At 40.9% G+C, this 19155-nt stretch overlaps 1 protein-coding gene across 1 annotated transcript in view; it reads left to right on the forward strand.

Annotated features, from left to right (window-relative positions):
- The first annotated feature begins 2801 nt into the window (after positions 1-2801).
- Positions 2802-19155, forward strand: part of LOC127031290 (cytosolic phospholipase A2 gamma-like) — a 51346-nt gene continuing 34992 nt past the window's right edge. The window contains exons 1-4 of the mRNA XM_050918039.1: positions 2802-2859; positions 6623-6667; positions 8278-8373; positions 9940-10094. Of these exons, the coding sequence (XP_050773996.1) occupies positions 2802-2859; positions 6623-6667; positions 8278-8373; positions 9940-10094 (354 nt within the window). The remainder of the gene's footprint in view (positions 2860-6622; positions 6668-8277; positions 8374-9939; positions 10095-19155) is intronic.

A 19155-nucleotide genomic window follows, 5' to 3' on the forward strand; every position in this document is an offset into this window, starting at 1 on the left:
TGTCAGAGAACAAGGCCAATGACAACACTGGACTGGGCTGATTTTCTTTGTTCATAAATTAACTTTAAAATAACTGAGGCTGTGTGAATGAACAATGTCTCTGTTCTTTTGCAGCAAGAGGGAAATACATTACTAATATGGCTAGAATTTTCAGCAGAGACTACGAGAGTTGAATGCTCAAATCCAAAAGGAGTTGGGTGTCTGGAAAAAAAATAGGTTGGCTTGAAAATCACAGGAGAGCGATCTATCTATCTATCCATCTATTTATCTATATATCTATCTTCTACTGTCTCTCTTCTATCTATCTGGCTTCTATTTATCTATCTTGTATCATCTATATTTTTTATCTATGTGTCTATTTATATTTCTTTATAATTAACTTTAAAAGAATTGAAAGCGTGTGAATGTAGACATTCTCTTTTCTTTTGTAGCAAGAGGGCTTTTGTAGCACATTACTAATATGGCTAGAATTTTCTGCAGATCCATAAGAGTTGGGTGCCCGAATCTGATTGAAATTCAAAAGCGGTTGGGTATCTGAAAAAAAAATTGGCTGCCTTCTACATCCCGGGATCTCTCTCTCTTTCTGTCTCCCTCTCTCTTTTCTATCGCTCTATCTTCAATCTATCTATTTTCTACTGTAGACAATTATTTTAGTTTATTGTTCATTTATTGTGTGATGTTATAATTAACTAACATATTATGTCAGATATCATCACTGTATGCTAAAGAGAGTTAAATTGTAGGATTATAGAAGAATAAGATTGATGAGCAGTTAGAAGGGATAATTATGTATTAGGTATAGAAGTAAGTAGAGTTGAAACACAAGGCCTGTAGGCTCATGCCTACAAGATTTTAGCTTAGCTATTTTAGGCCTTGGAGCTAAGAAACACTGACATAAGTAAGTGACTGAACAATAACCAGATACCCTAAGATTACAGGGAAAGAGGAACCAAGTGGTAATATTGCAAAACATTATCTGGAAGATTAATTTTATCTGTTTCCGACATGTCTTAGCTACAGGATGTAGGCTATGTGTCAATGCTGATAAGAATAAAAAGAATGTAAACAACCTATAGAAATCAGGGTCCCTTTAGTTTCTAGGGGTCATCAGACCAATAAGGAAAAGGAGGGTTAATACTTTTATGGACATGCACAGAACGTAGATATAGACAGACTAACATTAGAGAAAGAGGGTGCCAACAGCAGGAAAATTCAGCTCCCTATGGGAAATTCCAGCATAAATCATCCCTTTACTGATGATCAATCCATGAGAGACCCACCAGACCACAACACTATTGTTAAGACTGTGAATATAACTATATTTGTAACTTCTGCATAAGTCTGTATAGGATTTCTATATGGTTGGGTAATCATAGCTTTAATTGTAATTTTAACAAAACTTGTAAAAGAGACTGGACCTTGTGCTTGTGAATGTCTGTGTTGTCACTACCCTTGGTATTTATGTGTTCCTAGAGACTCTAAATCTGAAGCAAGTAGCAGAGGTGACTTTCACTCTGTTAAGCTTGAAAATGTAGCCACTTGACCCATTACCACGTTACAAAAATAACTTTAAATAAAACAAAAGAATCTATCTATCTATCTATCTCCACCCTCTCTGAAATACTCTGAAATACATCTGGTACTGAACAAGGTCCATGGTAGCAGTCAGAGCTAGATGGACCTAGAGGCTGATTCAGTACTTCAGCACTTCCTATGTTACTATTTTAAATGTTCATTTTCTCTTGTATACTTTAAAGCAAGGAAGAATAAATTAGATGTTGGCCTGAGCTTTTGGAAGTCCTGAAAGAGGTGGAGTTTTACTTTTTCACTGATGGAGAATTTGAAATCACAGAGAAACAGGAAAGCAAAAATGGAAATATTTCATAAACACAAGGTATACCATTCCTCTTACATTTTGCAGTTTTGCTACCTATTATTACTTGGAAATGCTTCATCACATTTCATATTATAGGTGCATTCACAAACAGCTCATAAAGAGTTCATAAAGGATCAATAGATTTTTAAATAAATAAATGGCTAATCAATTATTATAGGATCCAGCAGCTCAACAGGTTATTTTAGTTATAGGGTATAAGCAACCATAATATATTTTACTGGTGTGCTTATCCCTGTCTATAATGCACACTGCTTCTGTCTTCAGTGAGCTTATAACATCTGTTAACCATTTATTAACTAATTATAATAGGAAGGGTGACCAAGCAATTTCATCTCCAGCTTTTTTTGTGCAATATTTTCTGAAGTTCATGTGTTCCATTTATTCAATAGCAATGCCACATTGCTTCATTGTAGCTATTGTGGCAGAGCTCTGACCTTACCCCCGTGGGTCCTGCGCTTCTAGGCGGTTTATACTAGCCTCAGTGGCTCACTGTGACCCTTGAGCTATTGGAGAATGTCTTCATTCTTATATGTGTGCTGTTTCTTAGGCCTTGTCTACACTACTACAGTTGTTACAATGGCACAGCTATGGTGCTGCAGTTGTGTCACCATGGTGCTGTCTTGTCAATACTTCCTGCAGTGATGGAAGGGTTTTTTCCATCATTGTAGTTAGTCTACCCCCTTGAGAGGAGGTAGCTTGGCTAATTCTTCCATCAAACTACCTGTATCTATACTGGAGCTTAGGTCAGCTTTACTACATCTCTCAGGGGTGTGAATTTTTCACACTTTTGAATGAAGTAGCTAAATTGACCTAAGTTTTCAGTTTAAATGAGCTCTTTGATATTTGTGTTATTGTCTGTGGCTGCGTGAAATGACTGGAAATCCTTATGACATTTTCAGGTGATATGGAAGGCTCATTGTACGGTGAGCCAGCAGGAGCTTCACCTGGAGGCTTTTCACCAGGTAGGTATATATAATCTTGGATCTTTCACTCTGACCCTATAACTGTAACTGCTTTTATGTTCATAGCATTCAAACAGAGAAGTTGGATAAAAGCATTAAATACTCTTGCTATAAGGTTGCAGTGTAATATTACTTTATTTAAAAAAAAGCAAAAACAGGACCTTAATACTCAGGAAATAAAAACAGAGAGAGAAAAAGCAGTCTTCCCCCTAAGACAGAGAGGCAAAACTCTCCCCACCTTGATCTAGACTGGCTTTATTCAGAATAACTGCTTAAAAAACCTAGATCACATGCCTCCCTTAGAGCCCCATAGCCTACAAGTCTGATCAGGAAACCCCTTTGTCATAACCTTAGTCCCAGATTTGGACCTTAGCGTCCAAAATATGGGGGTTAGCATGAAAACCTCCAAGCTTAGTTACCAGCTTGGACCTGGTACCTGCTGCCACCACCCAAAAAATTAGAGTGTTTTGGGGCACTCTGGTCCCCCTGAAAAACCTTCCCTGGGGACCCCAAGACCCAAATCCCTTGAGTCTCACAACCAAGGGAAATAATCCTTTTTCCCTTCCCCCCTCCAGGTGCTCCTGGAGAGATACACAGACACAAGCTCTGTGAATCCAAACAGAGTGACTCCCCCTCTCCGTTCCCAGTCCTGGAAACCAAAAACACTTTCCTATTCCCCCAGAGGGAATGCAAAATCAGGCTAGCAAATCCAACACACAGATCTCCCCGATTTCTTCCTCCCACCAATTCCCTGGTGAGTACAGACTCAATTTCCCTGAAATTTCCCAGTAAAGAAAACTTCAACAGGTCTTAAAAGAAAGCTTTATATAAAAAAGAAAGGAAAAATACATACAAATGGTCTCTCTGTATTAAGGTGATAAAATACAGGGTCGATTGCTTAAAAGAATATTGAATAAACAACCTTATTCAAAAAGAATACAAATCAAAGCACTCCAGCACTTATATTCATGCAAATACCAAAGAAAAGAAACCATATAACTTACTATCTGATCTCTTTGTCCTTACACTTAGAAACAGAAGACTAGAAAGTAGAAACTACTTCTCCAAAGCTCAGAGAAAGCAGGCAGACAGAAAACAAAGACCTCAGACACAAAATTCCCTCCACCCAAAGTTGAAAAAATCCGGTTTCCTGATTGGTCCTCTGGTCAGGTGCTTCAGGTGAAAGAGACATTAACCCTTAGCTATCTGCTTATGACACCCTTGCAAGTAAAGTGATTGCTAACACATTTTCAGACTAGCACCATTGCATTGACAGCTGTGGAATTGCTTCTGATCTACTCCTGCTTGAGAAAATAATCATATCCAGATTGTTAATGACATAGTCTCATGAGTAATTCTCATGTTTTCTGTTTCCTAAATGTGTGCTCAGGACCAAAGCCTCCCCTGAATCTCCTGTTTCTTAAATAATATGGCAACTCTTTGATGGTCACCACCAAAGTATCTGAGAAGCTTTCAAAAATTCAGGATGGGGAACTGAGGTTCAATAAGAAATAAAATGGGGAAATTCAAAGGAATCTCAACAAGTTAAAATTGATATTCAATGGGATATGAGTGTTTAATACCTTACAAATCCCAGCCTACGTGACTTCTCAAATATCACCTAGAAAACTTTTGGCAAAGCCAGGAGTACAACTGCCTTAAATTGATTCCCAATCCATTGCCTGAAATTGATACTTGAATACTGTGTCTGATTCTGATGTCCATATTTGAAAATGAGACATTGAGACATTGAAGATGAATGCAGAGATGTGTCACAGAAATGATACCAAGTCTTATACAATGAGAAATTTAAGGAGCTCAGTCTGTTTAATATATGAAAAAGAAGTCCAAGGGGTGATTAGGTTATGGTGTTTAAATACTTTCACAGTGAGAAAATACAGGCATACTCTCAAATCTATCAGGGAAAGGCATAAAAAGAAGCAATGGCAGGAAGTTAAAGATGGACAAATCAAAGTGAGAAATAAGGCACATATATTAATGACAAGAGTGACTAGCCATTGGCATAGCTCAGTGGTTTGAGCAATCGCCTGCTAAACGTAGGGTTGTGAGCTCAATCCTTGAGGGGGCCATTTAGGGATCTGCTGCAAAAATCTGTCTGGGGATTGGTCCTGCTTTGAGCAAGGGGGTTGAACTAGGTGACCTCCTGAGATCCCTTCCAATACTGATGTTCTATGAACAAACTTCCAGGGGAAGTGGTGGAATCTTGATCTCTTTGGCTTCAAAGCGTGCTTGGATGCCTTTCTGTAAGACATACTTTAGTTAAACACAAGTTGACAGGCTTGGTGAAAGTAACTGTATGAAATTGTGTGACCCATGCTATACAATAGATCAGACTAGATGACCTAATGGTCCCTTCTGGCTTTAAACCTACTTACCAATCTGTCCAATGAATACTGCAGCTTATAGGATTTGGGCATTCTGTAGTCCTATTCTATTCTCTGCAACAGTGGCATACGTTGGGAAGAGGAAGTCATTGCAGTTACTATAAATTTACACATCAGTAAATGACAGAAGAATCTAGCTTACTGCATTTGCCAAGATCACTGGGGGTCCTGTCTTCTAGTCTTTCAGAGCAAACAATAATCCTCACCCTCATCGTCTCTAGGTGACACATCTAAATCTGTATGAACACAGTTCCTAATGGGTCCTCAGACCAAGTATTCACAGCCCACTCCCAGAGCTTTAAAGTCCAATGTTTTGTATGGATTCTCTGTCCTGTGGGGCGGCTACCACTGAGTAATTGTGAGTTTCTGGAAATAAAAAGAGACTCCTTCTCTGCGGGGAGGTGGAATTTTCATTGCACTCCCAAAATATTAAGCAAGAGCTTTATTTGCACACATAAGACTGAGGGGGGTCATGACAACAGTTTTCAATTCATAAAAGATTTTTATCAAGAGGTGGGTGATAAATTGTTCCCCTTAACCACTGAGGACAGGACAAGAAGCATTGTGATTAAATTGCAGCAAGAGAGATTTAGGCTAGATATTAGGAAAAACTTCCTGTGAGGGTAGTGAAGCACAGGAATAAATTCCCTAAGGAGGTTGTGGAATCTCTGACACACGAAGTCTTTAAGAACAGATTAACAAACACCTGTCAGGGATGGTGTAGATAATACTTTGTCCTGCCTCAGTGCACAGAACTGGACTAGATGACCTATCAAGGCTCGTTCCTTTCCTTCATTTCTACGATTCTATGTAAGTAGCCATGGCTAAATTAGTTGTAATTTGGCTTCCTAGTAGAGCCAGAGTAGTAGAAGAGACAAACCAAAAAAACGTGGAGATTCTTGAAACTGAAATGAGACCTCCCTCCACAAGGGCCAAAGTTCATTGTATTTTTTTCAAGATCTATCTGCATCAGAAAGCTTTGCCATGGAAATAGGAAATGTTCCCAGAACTGATGAGTATAATTTTCACAAGTTATTTCCAAAGAGCTCTCAGTGAGGACAAAGTGGATCTAGAGAATAAGAGAGAAGCATTCCTCTGTTCCTTCAACTTGCCTCTGTCAGGGTGAGACTTTAATGAATACCGTTCACAGTGGCTGGGTTTTCAAAGGATACTAAGAGAATTAGGTGCCCACATCCCATTGGTATCTAATGATATTTGAGCACCTAACTCCCTTAGGTTCATTAAAAATCAAAAGTGGTGACTATAGTTTCATTATCTTTATCTGGATTCTTGCCTAGGTGATTGCATTATTGTCAATGAGAGTGTGCAGTGATCTATAACCCAAATATATTTTTCAGATACTAAGAACAAGCCAATTACTGAAAACATTAAAGACGGAGTAGGTAAGTTATTTTAATCCCCTGTGGACTGAGTTTGAATCTCCTCTTGTACACTGGCTGTATGAGGAGATATTTGCATCTTTGTGAGGAGAGACTCAGGCTCAATGAACTGTTCAGTTAAACAAATCCCTCGGCTCTTGTTCACCCTTCCTCATGAAGAATAATTCTCACATTGACATTTTTTGACAGATGTCTGCTCAGCACAAAGCTGTTGTGGACTAGCCCTGTTTATGTGTTGGGATTTTTGTCGTACTCTTTATGAATGTTTCTGAGCCCCTTCACCAATATCAGTGAATGTGTTTTCAAAAGACATGAACAGGAGGTCAGAGAATAAGCCCTGTTAACTTTCGGTGGGATTTTGCTCCTATGTCACATAGCACCAGATTTCAAAGATATTTAAGTGCCTAGTGTTATTTTCAAAAGCACTTAGGCATCTAAAAGTCATTTTGTGTTGACCAAAATGTTTAGATTGACTCGAAATTATTATTATAAGCAGGCTGTGTTTGGATTTTGGCCATTTTGGGTGTTTAACAATTGAAGGTTGTGTTTCCTCAGATCAAACCAATTCTATTGGGAGTTGAGGGAACTCAACACTAAAAGGCGGTGAAATTTTTCAGCTCAATTTTCTTTCCTGAAAAATGCACAATTGGGTCAGCCATAATATTTCATGAATTTGCATCGAATTTTCGGAACTGTTTATTTTATAACAAAAATAAATCAGAAAAAAAATCCAAATATTTCATACTGAAATTTTCAAAGTGAAATGTTTTGATTTTTCAGTTTAAAACAATTTTTAAAATGGTTCAATTTCACTTAAAATAACTTTTAAAACCTTTTCTCTCTTTCTCTCTCTCTCTATTCATTCTGAGTACAGCCAAACATTTAATTCTACCTAAAATGATTTTTTTTGTTTACTTTCTCTTTTCACTGTTTTTTTTAATATTCATTTGGGATTTTTAAATTATAATTGTTTGCTCAATAGTGGAACCAAAAATCAGTTATTTGCACAGCTCACGTCAGCAGCTAAACTAACTGAGCCACATATTTTACATAATGAAATACAGGAAATGATTTATGCTGCCATCAGGTGTTCTGTGCAGGGGAGAACTTGACAACTGACAGCTCTCATTTGGTGGAGAGGGCTAGTTCAGTGGTTTGCACATTGGTTTGCTAACCCCAGCATTGTGAGTTCAATCCTTAAGAAGGCCCCTTAGGGATCTACAGCTAAATCAGTACTTGATCCTTCTAGTGAAGGTAAATGGCTGGACTCAATGACCTTTTAAGGTTTCTTCCAGTTCTAGGGGATAGGTATATCTCAAATTAATCCAAACAAGCATATGGGGATCATTATGTGGCACAATGAGGGAATCTGAGATTCTCAGAATACTACTGCATCTGTCTGTCTCTGTAACAAATGCCCTTTTTTTCCTCACAATCAGCTTTGCTTTTTAATTTTTGCTCTATATACAAGACACGCTGGTTATTTTTCCCACAGCTCCTTGTCTGCACTAGCAAATAAGAGATTTGAAAATCTCAGCTGATTTTCAGATGTTTCTGAATATATTTATATATTTAGATCTGATATTTGAATTCTGGTTTGTGCCCTCTCACAGGCTCAGTGGTGGATTTCGCTAGAATGTGGCAAAAAACCACTCATGGTCTCTTGACCTGGAAATGGGGAACGAATAATAACTTTCTTTACAAATGTTGTAAGTAGAATATGGGTCACTGACTCTGTGGTGTGGATGTCCCGTTTTGACGGTAAATACATCACACAGAAACATGAGAAAGGGTTGTCTTCCTATACAGTATTTTTAAGGTTGGAAGAATTACATTTTTATTTTTAAATTATGACAGACAATGTCAATGCTTACTGTAAGCATTCTGGGGTTTTTTATTTAAATTTTCAGTTGCATGAAAATATAGATTTTAAGCATTTTTAATTCTTATCAATTTAAATCCTAGCAGCTGATGAAAATTGAGGATAATCAAATGAATATTTAATGACAGTAGACACAAAGATTCAAAAATTTAAATCTTTAAAAACCATTAAAACACAAATTGTCAACATCATATGTCAAAATATACAAACAATATCCTTAAATCAACAAATCATGCCGATTTTTAATATTCATTAGTCTATTTTATAACTACTCTAATTTAAATTCTCAGGAAGCATTTTTCTTATTTTGCTTACCAGTAAATTTTGATTATCAGTGGAAACAGTTTTTTTATTGGTTTATATAGGGCAGGGGTCACCAACCTCTGGCATGTGACTCATCAGGGTAAGCACCCTGGCAGGCTGGGACAGTTTGTTTAGCTGCCGTGACAGCAGGTTTGGCCGATCGCGGTTCCCACTGTCTGCAGTTTGCCACTCCAGGCCCATGGGGGTTGCGGGAAGAGGCACGGGCCAAGGGATGTGCTGGCTGTGCCTTCCTGCTGCCCCCTTTGCCCTGGAGCAGTCAACTGTGGGTAGTAGGAGTCATGTCCCCACCCAGGGGAACCCCCACCCACTATCCACACCTTGCCTCAGTCTTGGGTTAATGCCAGTCACCATCTAGCCCCCACTCACTGGAGCATACTGCAGTGTAAAAGCCACTCATCACAGGCAAAGGGGGGTTGGACTGGTTACCTCTGCCTACCCTGGGCTGCACCCTTGCACCCTAGTACCTTTCGGCATTTGACAAGGCCACAGACTGGGGCTTTTCCAGGTGGGAGCTCCCCAGCTCCCTTGCCTTATTCCCCAGCTCTGATCCTCTCAGATATCCTGTTCAGCCTGTCTGCTCCTGGTCCACTGCCCTCTTATAAGGGCCAGCTGGGCCCTGGTTAGGGAGTAGCCATAGCTGAGTCTGCTTCTTCATTCAGCATTCCGCAGCCACAGCCCTCTCCTGGGCTATTTTAAGCCCTTTAAGGCCAGAGCGGGTGATCACCCCACTACAGCCTATAATGATGCCCCGTAAATGGCAGGAAGGAGAAAGTGGTGGTTGTACTGTATAATGGCCAGTGGGTGGAAAGATCAAGTATAAAAGAACTATATTGTATAATGGGCACTAGGGGCAGCAGAGGGCGAGAGGTGAGGAAAGGGCAGCCATACTGTAAAATGGGCACTAAAGGAAGCAGAAGGTGAGGGGTAGCTCTACTTTATAAGGGCACAAGATACAGACACTTTACCAAAACACAGTTGCAATGAATATTATTTATTAATCCTGACACTGATAAGGGGCAGATTCTAATCTCTTAGTATGATAATTTTGTTTTTGGTTACATTCCCTTAGCTGCTCTTGACTCTACTGAGCTGGTGAAGGATAAAGTCATCTCCTTGGTAGATGCTGGAATAGCCATAAACTGTGCTTTCCCTCTGGTTCTCCACCCGGAAAGGAAAGTGAAACTGATTCTCTCCTTTGACTATGGCCCTTTTGAACCATTTAAGGTAACTCCTATCATAGTTACATTTTTACAGTGATTCAAATTAGTAATGAGGGCCCATTGTGCCAGGTGATATTTGAACACAGAAAAATACTTTGTCCCTGACCCCAAGTGATAAACATCAAACAAAGAAATTTACAATCTTTAAAAAACAATCAAGCAGTATTTTCCTTACTTTATTTCTGGAAAACAGTTCAGGACAGGAAGGGAGCAAAAAATCCCATCCCCTTCTATCCTGCTGGGGGAATGTTTAGTGGAAAGAATCCTACCATTCAAGTAGCAAGTTGGTTAGTTGACTTGAGTCAACACTAATATTTTTGTGAGGTGTCCCAGGGCCCAATGGATCTCTGCAAGGGGAGATTTTCAATGCACAATGCACAGTTTGGTGCCTTAATCAATGGAAGTTGGACAAAAAATTCCCATGTGTGCCTTAGAAAAAGTACCCCATAGTGATCTCAAGGAAGGAAATCTGTTTTTCATTTTAACTGAAAGATGAACTTTTGGTAGCCTTGAGCTTTCATGTGTCAAGTACTGGGGACGAATGTTGACACGTACAGGAAAATGTCTCCTACTGAACCAAGGTGGGTGAGGTAATTTCTTTTATTGGACCTACTAGCATTGGTGCAAGAGACAAGCTTTTGAGCTTACAGGGAGCTCTCTTTCGGGTCCTACTGAACCACTTCTGTCTATCCCTGTTGAACAGCTATTGGCTGCTGCGAACCTTCTAGCTCTGTTCTTGTGTACTGGACTCAATGTGCTATGTTTGATCTATGCTTATGGCTGTGAGCTGAGATATTTAAAGGCACTTAAGTGTGTTAAGCCAACCCATATTGACTTTTCCATGGAGGTAAATTCTTGCTCCTTTAAGCTTCTTTGGAAATCCCAGCTATGGGGTCTCTTTACTGACAGTCATGTGTTTTTACACAAATATTCTTCCTATCCCAAGAGCAGAGGGTCTGGTTTCCACTGGAGGTTTTCTGCTTAGTCAATTAGTAGAGGACTCAGAGAGAAAGTCTGATTTTGAGTTCTCTGTTTTGAGCTATCTGGTCTTGTGGGCAGCAGTTCTTTTAAATAAAATAATCATGATTCCCTCACTTACAGGCCCTCAAGCAAACTGCCAAATACTGTAAGGAAAACTGCATCCCATTTCCTGAGATAGACGAGAAATTGCTCCTAGAGCCAGATAACCCCTCCGAACTGCTACATCTTCAGAGGAGAGGGTGCTCCAACCGTCATGCACTTCCCACTTTTCAACAGAGTGAATTGCCCGGGTAACTTTCATGTCGCCTATTTTCTAAAATGCTACTGACCTTTCTCTCATTTCACTTACACTGATGACTTAAATACAGATGAGTCTGGTTTGCTCTGAGGTAAGGTAGCAAAGGGGCATAGGGATTGAGATAAAATGTCAGATTGATCTAGTCCCGTGTCCTATGTTAGTGGGTATCTGGTGATAGAAGTTTAAGAGGAAGTTTAGAGAAATCACAGATTAGGTAGTTATAGAGTTATCTGCCATAAGCGATGTTTGTCAGTAGCATCTATGTTGGTTTTTCTCCCCTCTCATTTGTAAACATTTTGCACCCAATTTTCAAATGTATTTAGGTGTCTACAGATGCAGATAGGCATCTAGTGGGATTTATAAAGTGCCTAAGTGAATTAGATACCTAATCTACTCAGCTGCTTTTGAAAATCTCACCAGTCACCTATCTGTATCTTTCCGCATCTCCATACGTTTCAAAATCTAGCCTATATCCCTTCCATTTTTTAAACTAATTTAAATGTGAATCTTGAAAATATCCATAAATAACCATGTGTTTTGAATCCTACTATGCTCTTGGCTTTAATGTTGTGTGCAGTGAGTCTCATAGGTGCGTGTGTGTGTGTGTGTAAATAAAAGTTTTTGCTCTTATGATTTTCACATTTGCAGTTTTTCAGTTTCACCAAATGACTCTTTGAGCTCAGAATCAGGCAACTTCTTTCTTTAGCACTAGTCAAGCCACAGAGGCAAATCTTCGCTCTGTTACACAAGTGAGGTTGAAGGAATAAATGTAGATTTACGCTAGTGCAATGAAGAGATGAGTCTGGCACATAAGGACAAATTCAGAGAGGAATGGAAAGGAGTCTAGAAGTTGGAAAACCTTTAACCTTCTCTCAGCTGTCTGGGCATGTGTTACACTAGCTCAGACACCCAGACATTCTGCACAAATTCTATTTTTCCTGATTTTTGATTCACTGTGAATGCAGAGTGTCATGACGTTAAATGATCTGTTCCTATAATGATGGGAGTCTTATAAGAACTCAGCAGTAATATTTTCAAAGGAGTCTAATGGATGTAGGCACCCAAATGCCATTGTTTTCATTGAAATCCCTAGATAGGTAGAGGCATAGGTTGTACTCTATGTTAATTTACCTTAGTGCAAATGAAAGCAGAATCTGCTCCTTGTTTTTTCACAAACATGCTACATATGGGACACTACAGAGAAAAGCAAGAAGGGAAAAGAATAGCTGGGGGAGAGGTAGAAATCAGGGAAAATAGGAGAATGAATTTGATAGAATTAAAGGAAAGTCTCTGAGTCTGTAGACAACCTAATTCAATAGCTCTGAGAAGTGCACAGGAGCAGCGCGAGTGTTTTTGGCACCCTAGGTGCAGGGCCGGCTCAGCAGTCCCACAGCTCCGGTGGACCTCCCGCAGGCGTCCCTGCAGACGGTCCGCTAGTCCCTCGGCTTCGGTGGACCTGCTGCAGTTGTGCCTGCTGATGCTCCACCGGAGCCGCGGGACCAGCAGACCATCTGCAGACATGCCTGCAGGAGGTCCACCGGAGCAGTCTGCTGCCCTTCCAAATCCTGGTGCCCTAGGCGACCGCCTAGGTCGCCTAAATGGAAGCGCCGGCTCTGGAAGTGCAAAGTATCCATTTCAGTTCAGGAGGTTGTTGACTCTCAACCCCTAAAGATGAGATTTCAACTATATTAACTATGTCACTGCTCATCGCTGTAGATAAAACATCCAGATGCTTTGGGATTGAGAGTAGAGCATTTGTGGAATCCTTTCCCCCATACATGAGCCTCCTTTGATTCTTCTCCTTAAGTCTCAGAAGAAAGATATTCCTCTCACGACGGCCTAGGGACCCAAGAATGCAATCGTAATAATAGTTCTAGCTGTTATTGACACTACATTTGTTATATCAATATCCTCATCCTAAAAATGTATTCACACCTTTTCACTCTTTGCTTTCAGCCTATGTGACAGAATGGAGGATTAGATTCACCATGCTTCGCTTTCTCTACCATGTGGGAGACATCACCAAATTCCTTCAATCAGCCAGACTAAATGTATTGAACAATAAAGACAAGATCCTACAAGAGATCAAATACATTGTGGCTCACTCCAGCAAGGAGGCAAGCTTTTAAGAAGACTTTTTCATCTATGCTTTGCATACGTTAAAGCCACCCAGTAGATTTTGCGAACTACAGAATTGTCATTTGGCTGGAAAATATCATCATTTGGAATCACAGTGGGGAGAGGCGTCTCGGTTTCTACTGTGAAAGCACTAGTACCTAGTTCTTGAGTTAGCCCTGTCACTTGACTGCACTTTACTTCAGCAATTCTGATTCTGCGCATGAGTCAAAGAAAAATTCTCTCTTGGTATTCTTTGCTTGCTGTTTTGAATTATTGCTCAATCTGTCTCTGCTCTGTTTGATACCAGATGCCTTTGTCTCCTGATGCACAGTTCATGTTCAATCAATAAAGCCTATAAAATAGCATCATTTGCACACAGTGCCTCCAGCCTAGAAATAGCCTGCAAAAGCACAAGCACATAAGATCTGTGGTAAAAGCCATCTGCCCTCTCTCCCTGTAGTGACTAGATGACATAGAATTTATGAGTAAGGCTGTAATTTAGTTACAAGTATTTTTAGTAAAATCATGGACAGGTCATGGACAATAAAGAAAAATTTATTTTTCTTGTCCATGACTTGCCCATGACTTGTACTTGTACCCATGTCCATGACTTGGGTGACCTGTCCATGACTTGTACTTGTACCCATGACTAAATCTTAGGGACTTTGGCGGCCTCTGGGGCACTGTTGCTGCTGTTGCTCTGGGGGTGGGGGAGTGGTGCCCCACTGCTGCTCGGAGGGAAGGCCTAGGGCCTAGCTTTGACCCTGGGGCAGAGCCTGAGACTGGTGCTGTTCAGGCAGCTCCTGGGAGCAAGTGCCTGGGGCCTCCCGATTAGTGGCCAGTGCGGCTGACTCCGACTCCACCCAAGCAGCTATCCCCTGGGGCTGCCCTAGCAAAAGCCAGTGTGACTGGCCCCAGAGCTGCCCCACCTGCTCAGGCAGCCCTGAGGTCAGTCATACTGACCGCTGTAGAAGTCAGAGAGGTCCTGGAAAATCATGAAATCTGTGACTTCTGTGACCTCCACGAAAGACTCCCAATTTTAACAATGAATCTTCTGCAGACTTTCAGAGGTGGGAGCTGGTACTTCAGTGCCGGCAGTATGGCACGTGTTTACAGATCAGGCATTCCTGGGTTCAGTCCATCTGGAGATGGCATTGTTAAAATGTAGAGCTTTCAGATTCACCCCATGAGGTGAATGAATTCTGTTTGAAATGCCAATGAATAAAGATCCTGGATTATTCTCAAGAACTTTTCACTTCATATTATTGTAAACCGAGTGTTCTCAAACTGGGGGTCATGACCCCTTACTGCAGAAATTTCGGCTTTTACAGTGTTTAGGCTATGATAGTATTAAGGTTGGAGGATCTCATTGTTTCCTCTACCTCATACTTCCTCTGCCCTGACTCCATCTCTTCCCTCATCTGAGGGCTCAGACCTCACTGGGCAAACAGACAGCATCTCCAGCAACTCTTGGTTCCCAGAAGCACAAGAGAGATAAACTTATTTTTTCTCCTGTGTAGGGCATACCTGCAGCCGAGCACTGCTCCTTTGCCAATCGTGTGACATGGGGCCGCTGTCTGCAGCCCTGGCCCATCCCAGCTGCCTCTTCTAAGCACCCATGGAGAAGGCTCTGGTTATGGGTGACCTAACACAGCCCCTTGCAGTCTGGTCAAGGCCAGCTGCCTCTCCTAACTGCCCATGGAGATGGCTATGGTTGCTCCTGGGATCCTCATTTTATCAGGCCTGTGGTAAACACGGCACCAGAGTCTCCTGCACTTCTGACTTCTGTGATTAATCTGTAATCAGGAAAGTGGCATCATTAAATGCAGTGGAGGTGCTGGTGTGAATAAGGGCTGCTGCAGTGAGGCAACTGAGCCAGAGTCGGGGACCTAACAGTGCTACATTTCAGCCATTCAGAGTAATCAGTTCATCCTGTGTTTGCACAGCACTTAGCACAACCGGCTTCTGGCCCATGACTGGGGATCTTATCTGATTGCACAATGCAAATAATAAATTGTATTTGTATTGTCAGCAGTAAAGTTAGCAGGGATGCTTTTGTCGCTGTAGAAAGTTTTAATCAAAATTTCAACTTTTGATCCAAAAATTATATTGTTTTCTCCTGAAAACTAAAAAAACAATAACCAATACTAAACAAAATATAATCAATGGTTGGAAAGACAGAAAAACTTTAGCTGAAAATGTACATATCTGTTCATTACCAGAAGTTAATCATAGAATCATGGAATATCAGGGTTGGAAGGGACCTCAGGAGGTCATCTAGTCCAACTCCCCTCTCAAAGCAGGACCAATTCCCAACTAAATCATCCCAGCCAGGACTTAGAAACCTCTAAGGAAGGAGATTCCACCACCTCCCTAGGTAACCCATTCCAGTGCTTCACCACCCTCCTAGTGAAAAAGTTTTTCCTAATATCCAACCTAAACCTCCCCCACTTCAACTTAAGGCCATTACTTCTTGTTCTCTCATCTGGTACCACTGAGAACAGTCTAGATCCATCCACTTTACATGGGGGTAGATGGTTACACAATTTGGAAAGCTGGACAAACTCAAGCCTTGACTTCTAATAGATGCTACAGTGATGAGCACGACATAAGCTCCCATGGAGAATTGTATAAAGATTAGAATCTGTTACTTAATGCAAAATAAGGTGGGCCTGGGACAAATTAAAAATCTAAATGGGAAAAAAAATAACGATTGGTAGCCATGGATGCCAGGAGCAAAAATCAATGCTAATCAGGAGCAGTAGGGGGCATAGTGCTTACCTAGAACTCCAAGATCTTTGCAGCTTGAAGTGATGACTCCTCTCATTTTTCAGAGTTTGATGAGCAGGATTCAGGTGCCAGAGCTCAGATTTAACTCTGAGTTTTCTTCACAGCTTGCATTGTTGTGCTAAAGAGCCCCATGTGCTGGAAGCTGAGATGGATCACACAAAAATTACCCTGTTCTGTTCATTCCCTCTGAAGCCCCTGACATTGCCTACTGTCGAGAAGACAGATACTGAGCTAGATGGACCATTGGTCTGATGCAGTATGGCTGGTTTAATGACGAGCACAAGCCACAATTTCATGTGGTGGTGCATGTTCCTTATGAAATGGAAATGCTTGCTCAGGTCTGTACCTTTTCAGGAGAAGGCTATGTCTCCTCTGACAGTGCTTGTCAAAGAGATTTAAATGGCTGAGTCTGGAGACTCATTGCTGTATCCTCTGTGTTGATGGCACAGACCTCAGCCCTGATGCAGACAACTTTCTAAATCACATGAGATCTCCCTGATTACACCTCATGACTGGGGCTGGTCACAAAGTTTTCATGATATCTTTTTCTAAAAGACATTTGAGATCTTAACTAAAGAACAATTTCATATAAAATGTCAGGTTTCCTCAAAAAGATTTTTGATTTTTTTATTGGAAAAGCTGGGGGGGAAAAAGAGTCTGAAAATTAGTTTTTCAACTAATGATTGGTGGGTTAAATATGTTTTCAGCTAAAGTTTTTTTTTTTCATTTTCATACCAATGGGGGTTTTGCTGTTGATTTTGTTTTTTCAGTTTTCAGCAGAAACAAATATTATTTTTTGATCAAAGGTTGAAATTTTAATGAAAATGTTCTATGGGACAAAAGAATCCCTGCTAGTTTTACTGCTGACATTACAAATATAATTTACTGTTTGCATTGTACAATCAGCCAAGGTCCCCAATCATGGCCCAGGACCCTGTTGCTCCAGGTGTTGTACAACCACAAGATGAGCTGGTTGCTCTGCACAGCTGAAATGTAACACTGAGCCCTTTCACATCCCAGTCCAGGCTGGCCAGCCTCACTTCAGAAATCCTTATTTACACGAGCACCTCCACTGCATTTAAAGGTACCGTTTTCCTGAGCATGGGTTACTCACAGGAGTCAGGAGCGTAGGAGAGGCTGGTGCCATATGTAGCTACCTCTGTTTGGATAATTGCTTTTTTCCCAATTTCTGTAAAGTTCCAGAGGGTCTCAGAATCATGTGGAGATTCACTCTGAGTACTTGGGAGAGGCAGCTGGTCTGGGCCAGGGCTGCAGGGGGTTATCACACTCATCTTATAGTCTCATAGACTCATTGACTTCAAGGTCAGAAGGGACCAATATGATCATCTAGTCTGACCTCCTGCACAAAGCAGGCCACAGAATCCTACCTATCTACTTCTATAACAAACCCCTAACCTATGTCCGAGTTATTGAAGTCCTCAAATTGTGGTTTGAGGACTTCAATCTGCAGAGAATCCACCAGCAAGTGGCCCATGCCCCACGCTACAGGGGAAGGCGAAAAATCTCCAGGGCCTCTACCAATCTGCCCTGGAGGAAAATTCCTTCCCGACCCCAAATATGGTGATCAGCTAAACCCTGAGCATGTGGGAAAGACTCACCAGCGAGCAGGAAAGAATTCTCTGCAGTAACTCAGATCCCATCCCATCCAACATCCCATCATCGAACACTTGGCATACTTATCTGCTGATAATCAAAGATCAATTGCCAAAATTAAGCTATTCCATCATACCATCCCTTCCATAAACTTATCCAGCTTAGTCTTAAAGCCAGATATGTCTTTTGTCCCCACTACTCCCCTTGGAAGGCTATTCCAGAACTTCACTCCTCTAATGGTTAGAAACCTTCGTCTAATTTCTAGTCTAAACTTCCTAGTGTTTAGTTTATACCCATTCATTCTTGTGTCTACATTGGTACTAAGCTTAAATAATTCCTCTCCCTCCCTAATATTAATCCCTCTGATATATTTATAAAGAGCAAGCATATCCCCCCTCAGCCTTCTTTTGGCTAGATTAAACAAGCCAAGCTCTTTGAGTCTCCTTTCTTATGACAGGTTTTCCATTCCTCGGATCATCCTAGTAGCCCTTCTCTGAACCTGTTCCAGTTTGAATTCATCCTTCTTGAACATGGGAGACCAGAACTGCACACAGTATTCCAGGTGAGGTCTCACCAGTGCCTTATATAACGGTACTAACACCTCCTTATCTTTGCTGGAAATACCTCGCCTGATCCATCCTAAAACTGCATTAGCTTTTTTAACGGCCATATCACATTGGTGGCTCATAGTCATCCTATGATCAACCAAAACTCCAAGGTCCTTCTCCTCCTCTGTTGCTTCCAGCTAATGCGTCCCCAATGTATATCTAAAATTCTTATTATTAATCCCTAAGTGCATGACCTTGCACTTTTCACTATTAAATTTCATCCTATTACTATTACTCCAGTTTACAAGGTCATCCAGATCTTCCTGTATGATATCCCGGTCCTTCTCCGTGTTAGCAATACCCCCCAGCTTTGTGTCATCCGCAAACTTTATTAGCACATCCCGCTTTTTGTGCCAAGGTCAGTAATAAAAAGGTTAAATAAGTTCTGTCCCAAATCCGATCCTTGAGGAACTCCACTCGTAACCTCCTTCCAGCCTGACAGTTCACCCTTCAGTACGACCCATTGTAGTCTCCCCTTTAACCAATTCCTTATCCACCTTTCAATTTTCATATTGATCCCCATCTTTTCCAATTTAACTAATAATTCCCCATGTGGAACCGTGTCAAATGCCTGAAATAGAGGTAAATTAGGTCTACTGCATTTCCTTTGTCTAAATAATCCATCACCTTCTCAAAGAAGGAGATCAGGTTGTTTT

Source organism: Gopherus flavomarginatus, chromosome 11 (assembly GCF_025201925.1).
Source record: "Gopherus flavomarginatus isolate rGopFla2 chromosome 11, rGopFla2.mat.asm, whole genome shotgun sequence".
In the NCBI taxonomy this organism is placed as follows: domain Eukaryota; kingdom Metazoa; phylum Chordata; order Testudines; family Testudinidae; genus Gopherus; species Gopherus flavomarginatus.